The 11864-nt window shown below is 34.1% G+C and overlaps 3 protein-coding genes across 3 annotated transcripts; all 3 read right to left on the bottom strand.

Annotated features, from left to right (window-relative positions):
* Positions 1 to 742: 742 nt before the first annotated feature.
* LOC141714485 (uncharacterized) lies at positions 743 to 4096 on the bottom strand. The gene is made up of 3 exons (XM_074518003.1): positions 3422 to 4096; positions 2621 to 3319; positions 743 to 2194 (listed from the first exon to the last, which is right to left on the bottom strand). Exons 1-3 carry the CDS (start codon positions 4094 to 4096, stop codon positions 2123 to 2125), a joined length of 1446 nt encoding a protein of 481 aa, XP_074374104.1. The 3' UTR covers positions 743 to 2122.
* Positions 4097 to 4195: 99 nt separating this feature from the next.
* LOC141714484 (uncharacterized) lies at positions 4196 to 5323 on the bottom strand. Its single transcript, XM_074518002.1, has one exon. The coding sequence runs from the start codon at positions 5321 to 5323 to the stop codon at positions 4196 to 4198; it is 1128 nt and encodes a 375-aa protein (XP_074374103.1).
* Positions 5324 to 6240: 917 nt separating this feature from the next.
* LOC141714483 (replication factor A protein 1-like) lies at positions 6241 to 7382 on the bottom strand. Its single transcript, XM_074518001.1, has 5 exons — positions 7239 to 7382; positions 6882 to 7158; positions 6696 to 6783; positions 6479 to 6603; positions 6241 to 6329 (listed from the first exon to the last, which is right to left on the bottom strand). The coding sequence occupies exons 1-5, from the start codon at positions 7380 to 7382 to the stop codon at positions 6241 to 6243; spliced, it is 723 nt and encodes a 240-aa protein (XP_074374102.1).
* Between the last annotated feature and the right edge of the window lie 4482 nt (positions 7383 to 11864).

The following is an 11864-nucleotide window of genomic DNA, read 5'->3' as shown; positions in this document are numbered from 1 at the left end:
AAAAAAATGAATATACGGAAATCTGCCACCTAGATTAGCTAAAACAGAATGCCCTAGTTTGTTCAAAGCATATTGAGAATTGTTATTGTAGAACTGCTATTTAGTTACTTGCTGAGTTTTATACTCATTGTTTTGTCTTAATCTAACCATGGCAGTTAAGCAAGAAGATGGCCAGGCTTAGGCGCACTGCTCGTAAGAGCGTACCTGGTGGTCCCTACCGTGTTGAGGGCTTCCAGTTGCCAGAGCAGGTAGTACAGGTTATGAGTGAGCTCGCGCCTAGTAAAGAGGTGTTTAAAGATACAATGGGTTATCTGTCGGTTCCCAGCCATAATCGATATTGATTATTTAATAATATTTTGGGTTTGTAAGTTATATTCGGTGATTGGTAGTTGTAATCTTGTCTCATACTTTATCCTGTTGATCCTGTTAGTAGTTAATCGGGGTTTATGCATATTTAATTAGTAGATTAGAGGTGTGTGAGTCCTCATTTCCTAACCCCGAGATTGAGGTCGTCACACAAGTCTCAAATTATCATACAACATTTATTATTAGAACTTATTATTTTCTTCAATTTATTTTTCAACTATTGAAAATATATATCAAAATATAATAATTTTAAGATATAATTATATTATTAAAAATCATTCAAGTGTTAAAAGCAATATGTGCATCGCACGGGTCATAAGCTAGTATCTATAATATGTGCACAAACAACAAAAGTATAGAGAGACCAATCATTCAGACTTATAATTGTTGATTTGAAGAAAAATCAAAATTTAAGAGTTAACATAAAGATTAAGACATTGCATATTAATAGAGACCGTTGTTTTACAAATTATCAGGTGAGCTACCTGCAAATTTATTATTACTCGGGTTCTGCTAAATCACCCTGCCAACTCAATAAAATGTCTTCCAGCCCTGGCCTGGTGTCTTCTGATATTCCAAGGTGTCTCCGATATTCCAAGCTTTCTCTGCCAATTTTTTTCAACTCGATCAAATGAAAAGAAGAAGTAATTTCAAATATCTCAGCACCAATGGCCTGGACACCTTTCCGGTCTTAGAATTTTCCATCTTCAACAATCCTGCATATTTCTTCACCACTTTTTACCTCAGTCTTCTAGCCACATCCTCCAGCTTATCGATGATAGTCTTTGCTGGCTGTGCAGATGTAAACCTTACTTGTTTATTTTGCAATTTTTCTTAAAAAGATCAGTCAAATCAAATCCAGGTGAAAGTCATATGATTTGGAAAACATTTAAGTTGCCAAGTTTCTCCACTTCTTTCTTTGCTTCAACCACGCTGTTGCTATTATGATGAGGGCCAAAAACATCAACATCATTACGTGCTGGTTCTGTCATTTCCATTTCACCTCTTCTGGCCTTGGAATCATACCCTCTATGGGATCATGATTTTTTTATAATTTTAGCAATAAATATCCTGGTGCTTGGGTTAGGGTCGAGCATTTATGAACAGTAGAAGAAGTATGAGACTAAAGCACCAACAAATACATTTAAAAGTATGTAGTGTAAGCATCAAAACATCTCTAATCAATCCAAAATTTGGTTTTGTCAAAGAAGAGCAAAACCAGAGAACACAATCATGAACATGAAGATCAAAAGCACGGCAATGAAGGATGCCACCACAACTTCATGATTGCATAGTAGATAATTATATAATCTGTACATTCCAAGACTAATTTAACTTTAAATTTTAGAAGATCCAAAGTATAGCTGCATCAATAGAAGTCCTTCCATACGTCCAAGAAAATTACTAAAATATATCTAATTACTTGCAAACTATTTGTTAACATGAATGATGCATTTCATGGAATAAAAGAACCATCCTTGAGCCCGGGTGTTGTAGAAAAAAATTAGGCTATGAAAGGAGGAGTTTGTAAAATTTGGTAGAAACTAGCATATCAAATACAAAAGTCATTTGCAAAATATCTGGAAAATTAAAAACTCAAATCAATACAAATGTCAGTGTCGACAAAGATGAGCAAAACCAGATAACACAATCATTTAAATATTCTGATGCTATCATACTGTTTTGCAAACTATGTGGTATACTATTCTGTTGGACAGCTCTGCATTTTTACCATTTAGTACTGATTTTGACCTTATCATGACGTTTGCATGTAATAATCGGATTCTGCAGGACTCCCCAAATAAGAATCATTCTGCGAATTAGACACCTTAAATCAAGTATCAATATATGAGATAGATTAAAGATCAATTATGTATCATTTTTGCACAGATATATTATGTTAAGATAGTCCAAGGATTTCATATTGAATATTTAATCTGAGAAACAATAGATATTCAATTAAACACTCTAATAATAAAATTTCAAATTTTTTCTTACAGGCTTATGCATTTAAGAGTATTTACAAAATTAATATGCCTATATAGCACTGATTTATTCACGATAATGATTTGTGATTAAGAAATCATTAAATTTATGCAAGAAGAAAGAGGTAACGCATGATTATTAAGAAAAAATGTGTTTAAACAATATGCAGATTGAATCCTAACTGAGTTAATATATGTGCATGAGATAGAATAGTTTTTCATATAGATAGATTATTTTTAATAGGTTTGGAGCAAACATAATAACATACCTGTGTGCTACTGTTGGATGGCCAAATATTTTGAAATACTTCTCTGTAAACAATGTTCTTTACGAAAGTCTTATCCTCCATCTCGTCATCAGCATTTACTATGGTCAGTCCTTCTCTTGAGGTCACTCGAGATATAGCGACGTAATACTGGCCATGGCTAAAAACTTGGCTCGGCAAATACAAGCCGACATGCTTGAGAGTTTGCCCCTGACTTTTATTTATCGTCATGGCGAAACATGGTGCTACGGGGAGTTGTCTCCGGTTAAGCTTGAATGGCCATCTTGATTCATTTGGAGACATAATAATGCGTGGAATTGTAATGTTTTGGCCAACATTTGTGCCCGATATAATATCTGCCCGAATTGACCATTTACCCAGACGTGTAATAATCAATCTAGTGTCGTTGCACAATCCTTCCGACTGGTTTAAATTTCTGAGTAGCATTATCGGCGTACCTTCCTTGAGTTGTATGTCATGATTTGGGACCCCGTTGAACTTTAAGCTATTTAGGAACTCGACCGGATACAAAAGTTCATTTTGATCAGTTTTCATACTTGCTTTACATATACTGTCTGAGCTCAAGTATGTCCTGCTTTCTCCAGGAATCATATCCATAATCATGTCATTCAACTCATGCACCATTTCATTCTTCGGTGTCAGTATCGCCCGTTCCGTTAAGTATACAGGATCATTATAGTTCTATAAAAGAGAGGGATAAATAGATTGTACTATTGACTTCATTGGATCTCCACAGGCGTCACCGCATAAATCTGATGGTATTTTGACTAATTTATTATCAACATCGTCATAAACTGTTCCGTTTCCTACTTGTAACAACCATTTGTCAAAGGTTGCTATTTTGTCCGCATCAGTCTTAGTTAGGCTGTCATTATGGAGCCTCATGTTCTGGTTCAACTCGTATAACTTAAAAAATGGCCATAAATGAGATGAAGTTAAGGAAGCATCAATGATATCAGCTCTTGTGCCTTTTGGTATGACGGGTAATGTTTGACGAAAATCGCCCCCACATACTACCGTTAGCCCACCAAATGGTTTGTCAATACTATTCTCAAATCTGGTTCTTAGAATATCCCTCAAGGTCCTGTCTAAAGTTTCGAAACAGAATTTATTTGCCATGGGTGCTTCATCCCAAATGATCAAAGAGGTCTTTAATAGAAGTTTGGCTAATTGGCTCTCGTGTCGGATTTCACAAGTTGATTCCGCTGTGACGTCAATTGGAATATGAAATCGTGAATGCGCAGTCCTGCCATTGGGCATCAACAATGCTGCAATTCCTGCGGTTGCAACTGGAAAAACTATTTTCGATCTTGATCTTAGGTTTGAAATGATTGTATTCCATAGAAAGGTTTTACCAGTACCACCGTGTCCGCTGATAAAAAATAAAAGGCCTTCTTCATTCTCAACAGATTGTAATATCGCCTCATAAGCTCTTTTTTGGGAAGTATTTAAAGCCATAACTGATTTTTCATGTTGCACCCTTAGTTGTTCCGTATCGTAGTCCAACTCCTCATTTATCAACCTATTGCTTGAATCTCCCAGTAATGATGCGTTAGGTTACGGCATCCCATCTATGTCTCTCAAGCTTTTTCCCAACTTTTGCATGAGTGTTTCAATTTCGACCAATGTGTATGCCTCTACTTGTTCTTCGGTCATTTGAAGTTCTTTATTTCTAAATCTCTTTCTTTGCAAGGACGTCATATCTTCAGATAGTGCAGTGTAGGTATTTTTCCAAAGTTGTGATGCGTCGGAAACCTGACAGTATATTAGTATGGTGACAAATAAATTTCGCAATTCATAGCCATTGGCCCATATGGCAGCTTCATTCAAGCAGTCAATCCATTCTTTATCATCATCTAATAACCCTAAAGCATAACATGCGGCTTTGAAAGTTTTATATCTGACCCTGTTTACTGTTCTTATGCATTCGAAGGAAGTGCTACCTTTGACAACATTGAGAAGCATTCGCATGTAAAATCGCTCCCCGGATGAAGGATGGGCAAAGTACATTCTACCAATCGATATTCCTTTTTTTCTCCTTGTCCATATTTTATCTCGATTGTTCCAAACCCACCGTGTTGGAAAATCTGAGTAAGTTAGTTCACGCGCATCCTCGTGATTCTTGTTTGTCTCTAGCCACTCTGTGAACTTTGTTTTTTCAACTCCAGGCATGGATAACACATTCTCGACACACTTATCTTCTTCAAATATTACTGAATGTTCTCCAGGTAGGTGAAATGGTAATCTCTCAACCGACGGATATCTGTGATTTATATCAAACTGGAAAATTCTCCAGCATGCTTCAGTGGCAGATATGTATCTACAATCAAGGTAAGCTTTGAACTCATCTATCCGGTTTACCGAGTCACTGGATTCAAGTGTTACGTTTGCTCTATCAGACCCTTTATTGACGTACTTGAACAAATATTTTATTGATCTTGAGTAATTGCAAACCTCAATATTGATGTGTGCATCGAATTTGACAATTAAATTACGATTGTAAGGAACCACAAAATGATTGTCTATTATGAGATCCTTCTTTTTGACATGAATGTCGTTGTTCCTCCTCCTGTATATCGGGAATCCTTCAGAATCTATTGTTGTCTGATCACTGATTTTTTTGGGAAATGTCTCGCACACTTCCCTTTTACCATGCATGGAGAGTTTTTGTTTAGTTGGCCACATGGTCCATGAATCATATATTTTTTCACAGCATCATACCCATCAGGATCAATATTGGGGTCAGGAATTTCAGCACTTACAATTTCATCAATCCGCGATGCGGTAGGATTTTTCATTGTCTATTCCAAGAAAAGTAGGATGTGTGCATGTGGCAATCCTTTTTTCTGAAATTCAATAGTGTATAAGCCTACAAGGGGAAGATAAGTACATTCATTAATATAAACTTAACTTTGTAGGAGGTACGTGATAATCGAGTTTTACTAAATTTGTTTATGTAAAAAGAGACACTGTATCAGAGTATGTCAAACACATGATTATTAAAATATGTTTTATTAATATTTTCTTAACGGATAAAAAACCTCTCATAATTCACTTAGAATAGAATTTACTTTCTAATGGAATTCTCTAAATCACCATTAGAGGACCTCGAAAACTTGATAAAATAAAATACAGAAAACTGTATTATGGAAATGGACATACTGCATCCTAAATCATTTGTCTTGCATATGAATATGTAATACTACGATTCCTTTTATCACTGCATATGTGTTGTTTGTTTCGATTCTTGCTAGGAAAATAATTGATTAGTTTTGAGTATCTCTTAAATTGTACTTTCACTTGTAAGAATATATTTAGCGAGGCCAAACAGGTTCAAAGAGGTTCAAACAGAATCTTAAAAATATACTAAGTTGACAGAGCAGATAAATGAAATTTAGCATCCTCCGGAATCACTTCTACTTCAAAAACTTGTCAGGTTCAGCTAGTATGCTTTAAAAGTGAAACATTACACTAACATTAAAGTAAATGGAAAAATTTATAATTTCATAGATGCTTACCTTTAATCATATCATCCATACAAATGACTAAATATTAAATTAAATAGAAGAATGAAAGCAAGTTATTTTCCGAAAATTGACCAGTTAAAATCTATCCCTCAGTGCCACTACATATGGAATGTCCAAATTCATGTATATTTTACTATTATTTGTGGCTGAGAAGCAAATTGCACCTGCGTATAATATAATATATTTATACATATTATATTAATTATAATGTGATGTGAGTGTAGTTTGATATTGAACATCAGTGCAAGTATATGAGGTTTGCAAATATATAAGCTAACAAATATATAAACTGAAATATGTAATTCATTGTTACCTTGAAACTTTTTCACAGTTGTACTTGTCACAATTATAATGTAAGGCTCATCTTCGTCTTTGTAAAATTTTGGATCAAATTGTTCGCTCAGCTTTCCCCATAGAGTAATTGTTGCAGTGACCGAGCTGTTGTATTGTAATAATAAAGGTGGGTCTAGTAATTAGAATGTAGTACAAAATAAATATATGTGTGTGCGTACTTTAAATATATAACTTACTGATTTGTTACAATCTCCAGATCTCGTTTTTTCCAATTGTTGCCAACGATTTCAATGGGGCCAATTCCAGCCAAATATCCCACAACATCTACATAATTGTCAAAAAGAAATACAACTTGATATATCAATATATATATATATAGGATTTTATATTTATGTGGGTGAGTAAATAAAATTTACAGATACCTGAGAGTATAGTCTTATCATTCAAACGTTTTTCAATGATATCAGGTACTACAAACTGGAACTCGTGCAACGATATTTTAACAGCTTCTTCTTCCAACAGTTGGAGGGCAGTATTTGGTAAGAAAAGAGCCTTAAATTCACAGAAGAGAGGCCTGTAACTGCCTATAGCTTGTACAATCTTCAAATTTCGGATGTTATATAGAGAACCTTCTTGCAGCTCCAGATGTTTAAAGCGGGGAACCAAGTGTTTACGTATTGTTGCATGCATGAGATTTTCCTATAACATAATGTAATGTATATAAGCATATAAAACTCAAGAATATATTTTGTATAAAATATAATGTCGTAGGTACTTACCTGTTCATCAATAAGGATCATGTCAATACTAATTAGTTCATTATTTTTCTGAGGATTGGTTGACTCCCACATTCTGCAAATTCGGATCCTGATTTGCCAATTATCATGAGTACTGTTTAAATTGTTCAAAGTAGAGAACTCCATTGTACCGCTAACAATAAATTTTAATAAACTGATAATATAAATTTGTTGTTATTATGTTGGGTCTGTAAATAAATTTGATGTTATTATGTTTGGGTCTGCACATCTTATATAGTGATTATAGATGAAGCCGTAGGGTTATGAGATTTGTACTTCTACTGGCTCTAGGTGACAACATTACTACAATGAGTAGAAGTATGTTAGTGGTGATTCAATATTGGAGATGCCATTTACGTTTTGTGGTTGAGTTAGAACACCGTTTGAGTTGTAGAATTGTATTTCAACTCACTTTGTACTATTAAAATATCTATAGCTCTGTAAAAATAAAAAAATCTAAAACTCGGTAAAAATTAGAAACACTGTAGAAATATGTATAAATTAGAATTCTATTTCAACTTATTTTGTACTATTAAAAAATCTATAACTCTGAAAAATTTAGAAAAATAGATTCAGATGATTTTAGAGCGCCACGTAAACTCACGCGTATCCTCCTTTATATATATATTGATGATAGTGCAAAATAAATATTTAAAGATAAAGTTCCACTCCCCATGTCCTGCAGTCTGGGGATACACTTGCTACGTAAGCAACGTCAGAAAAATAACTCAAACAAGTCACCAACACCTTTGACCAATATCATTAATTTCAGATTCATCTTTTACTCTTTTTTGGGGTAAGTTTAATGCGAATGGAAGGAGAGTGCAGTAAAGATAAACGCAGCATCGAAATGGACACTTGAGGTTACAATAATTACTGTGAACAAGGAGGAGTGTGTATAGACTATAGAGTACACTGTAATTTTGTGGTGATTCACAAGCAGATCAGACAATACATTTATGAAAGATATGCCCCTATCTGGGACACTTCCAGTATGCCCATAATCTAGTGACCCTGCATAATTCAATGCCCTTTTTTACTTCTGAATTTGCTCCTCCTTAATTAGTTTCTCAGCTGGAGTTTTTAACTACTTCCTGGAATTTTTCCCACTTAGACCATTGTTGTGGTGGTACATGATGCCAGAAATGTTAATTAGAGATTCGGAACTTTTCCCAGAATTATTCTCGAATACGTAAAAAATAATGGAAATACTATGTACTGCTCTTTCATTCTTGATTTTATACTATGCTGAAATATCTTCTTTCATTATTTGAGTGAATTATTGAGAATAGGGACATTGCATAGAGCCAGAAGTACACCCGGCAAATCGGATAACCGGATCGGTTTCGGATAACCGGATCGGTTTCAAATCGGATCGATTTCGGATCGGTTCCAATTTTAGATTATGATATAACTGGATCTCATTTGCATCAAATTAGATGTAATTCACTTCGGGTCTAATTCGGACTAAAAGTGGATAAGATTTGGATAAAAATAGCAAAATTCGGTTTGAATTAAATTCAGTTCGGATATTTTCGGATCATAACTTATTTACCTTTTCAATTTGTGAAACTTAAAAAAATATTTTTTTATTAAATGTATTACTTCTAATATTATATTATAAAATATACTTTTACAAAATAATATGATTATATAATTTTGTTATCACGAACATAAAATACTTTGAAGTGTAAAATTTGCTTTTTTGGATCATATTCGATTCGGATTATATATGATTCAGTTTTATTCGATTCCTTTATATTCAGATTTAGTATTTCATATCATTTTCGGTTAAATTTTCGGTTCGGGTAATTTTTGGATCAGTTTAATTCAATTTTCAGATATTTATTAGATTATATGATTCAGATATCAAATCGGATCTCGATTTCATGAATTTCGATTTAATTTTTCAGACCAAAGACACCTTTTACCATTGCCAGTTCTAGCCAAAAGTAAACAAACTTTTGAATGTTCTGACATTTTTATTCGGGCTTCGTAGGTGAATTACCCTCACAAGCCCCTAACTTATAAGAAAGGATACGTTAACGCAAGGGCTCTTGTCTTATTGTAACTTGTAAAAGCAACTAGCAGAGCTATTACAGTTCAGTTAGATTGGGGGATACAGGATACCATTATCTGCTTACAGAATAGCCCATGAATGGACTAGTTTAAAACATAAACATTCTTTGGTTTAGACCCAGGGTTGAGAGATTTTTGGGCTTTCTAACAATAAAAGTGTTTTAGAAATGGAATCAGTTTTGACAGCCTAACAATCAAAGTATTTTGGATTAGGCCCATTTATCCTTTTATTTTATGTTCTTGTCCTGGATAGACTGGATGGCCCTACGTGGGTTGAGTTTGTTGTAGGCTTTTTAGCCTCCAAATGTTACCGGAGTATATAAACTAACAAAAAATTAGCTACGAAGATAAACAAACAATATTAAATAATTTTATTTTAACAAAGTAGCGAATTTTATTAATTTTATAAAATTAGCCGAAAGAAAATTTCAAAATCCAACTAAACTATTATAAATTTAGTGGACTAGTTTCAAGTCTGTGTATAGATTATTCAGCTCATTTGAGATTACACTTGTCCAGCAAAAATATATTATTAAAACCAAACAGAATTTGAAAATGCATGAACCAACCTCTTGGATTAGGGGTGAGCGCGGTGCGGGCGGTGCGGTTTTTTCCTCAAACCACAAATCAAACCGCACATGCGGTTTGATCAAATTTCCAAACCGCAACCGCACCGCGTACCCTCAAAAATCGCATAAATCACACCACAAAAATGCGGTGCGGTATGGTGCTATTCACTGCGGTTTATATATTACAAGTTTGAAAATTTTAAATAAATACAAAACTTAAATTTAGTTAAATTTCCGAATAATATAACAAAGTCGCCAATATTCTTCAATAATACAAATTAGAAATTCCACACTGTAAAGTTTAACATAGAAGCTTGACTCAACATTTAAATGAGTTGACTATTAAATGGGTGACTTTGTACCATGTGTCTCATTATTTGTGAAGAAACGTAAATAGGATGATCACCACGCAAGCAACTGGTCTTACAGAAACAAGATGATCACTAAGCAAGCACTCCTAGTATGTTAAATTGTTAAATGAAATTAGACTTAATAAATGGAATCATCAAATATAAGTATTATATATATATTAAATATTGCGGTGCGGTGCGGTTTGAACCGCATTTCAGAAATTTAAAATCCCAACCCGCACCGCACCGCGCGATTTATTAAAAATTCAAACCGCAACCGTAACAGGAAAATTAAAAACCACGTTTTGCGGTGCAAATTGGTGCAGTGTAGACAGTTTTTGCGGTTTGCGCGGTTTTCTACTCACCCCTATCTTACATGTATTCATTGTTTCATTGTTCCGCTCACATGATATGTTCGAAAGTTGAAACACATTGTCATATGCTCAATTACTGTGCTCATCACTCCACAAAAGAATGGGGACCAAAAGTCCAAAATTATGTGTATTTCTTTTCTTAATAAATTCATTACATATATACCAACAAAAAAAGAATTATTATTTGCTAAGACAGTGTGTATATTACCATACATTGACTAGTGTTTTAAACAAAACGTGTCTTTTTATAAATTCATAACCAATTTAAGGTTATAGAGTCAAGTGAATATGCGTTTTGATGTTTAGTTAATTATTAGTTTCTTATAATTTAATTTCTCAGAATTAATATTCTTAACCCTTACTTCTGAATTTTTAAAAGGTAAGAAGGTAAATGATTTGAATGTAAAATCTCATTTTTGGAACGAAAGTTTTTTAAATGAAAAAATGTTTAATTTATATACATTACCATTGGCTTTCGTTCTTTTTTAAACTTGAAAGCACATAAAGAAATGGCTATTTGTTATGGATAAGAAATCAAGGTTATTACTTGCTGTATTTAATACTAAGATTCGGGAGCTCAAGGCCTTTAATGGCTGCTCTCGTGTTTCGTGGCTCAATCTGCCTTTACGAGATGCCTACGTATCTCTGTGAATTAGAGAATCAAGCCAAAAAACGTAGTTCTGATTGGTGGGGGTGAGACCCCTTATATAGATGTGGGAGTCCTTGAATTGGACTTGGTATAGGAGACTTGGTGGACAAGCCTCTGAATTAGGATAGACTTAGGAGTCCTAGGAAGTAGGAAGCTGATTCCTTATCCTTTTAGGTCCCCTTGAGGCTAATCTATAAGGATTTATATCCTTATCGGGACTCTTCTCAATAGCTGATTTTTCCCTTATTAATTAATTACGAAATTAATTAATAATTAGGGCTTTTGGGCCTTTTTTATTCCATCAGGCCTGATCTGGTCCATCAGGCTTAACCTTTCTGGTCTGAGTTTCATATATCTTTTTATTGGGCCTAGCAGCCCACAACTTGTACAATTACTGCAGTATTTAATTATACAATCATAATTTATTTATCCCTATCATTTGCCCCCCAACTTTTGGGAAACATTGAATAGGTTTCGCAGAAGTTAAGTCTATTTGTTCCCTTACAGGGTTTCGTTTTTCCGTAAAGTGTGGAGCGACCTACACGTTTACAACGAATTTTTCCTTATTTTTCTGGGATTTATCCTTA

This window comes from Apium graveolens, chromosome 3 (genome assembly GCF_009905375.1).
Source record: "Apium graveolens cultivar Ventura chromosome 3, ASM990537v1, whole genome shotgun sequence".
Classification (NCBI taxonomy): domain Eukaryota; kingdom Viridiplantae; phylum Streptophyta; class Magnoliopsida; order Apiales; family Apiaceae; genus Apium; species Apium graveolens.
Note: the sequence above shows the minus strand (reverse complement) of the source record. Positions and strands in the feature narration are given on the sequence as shown.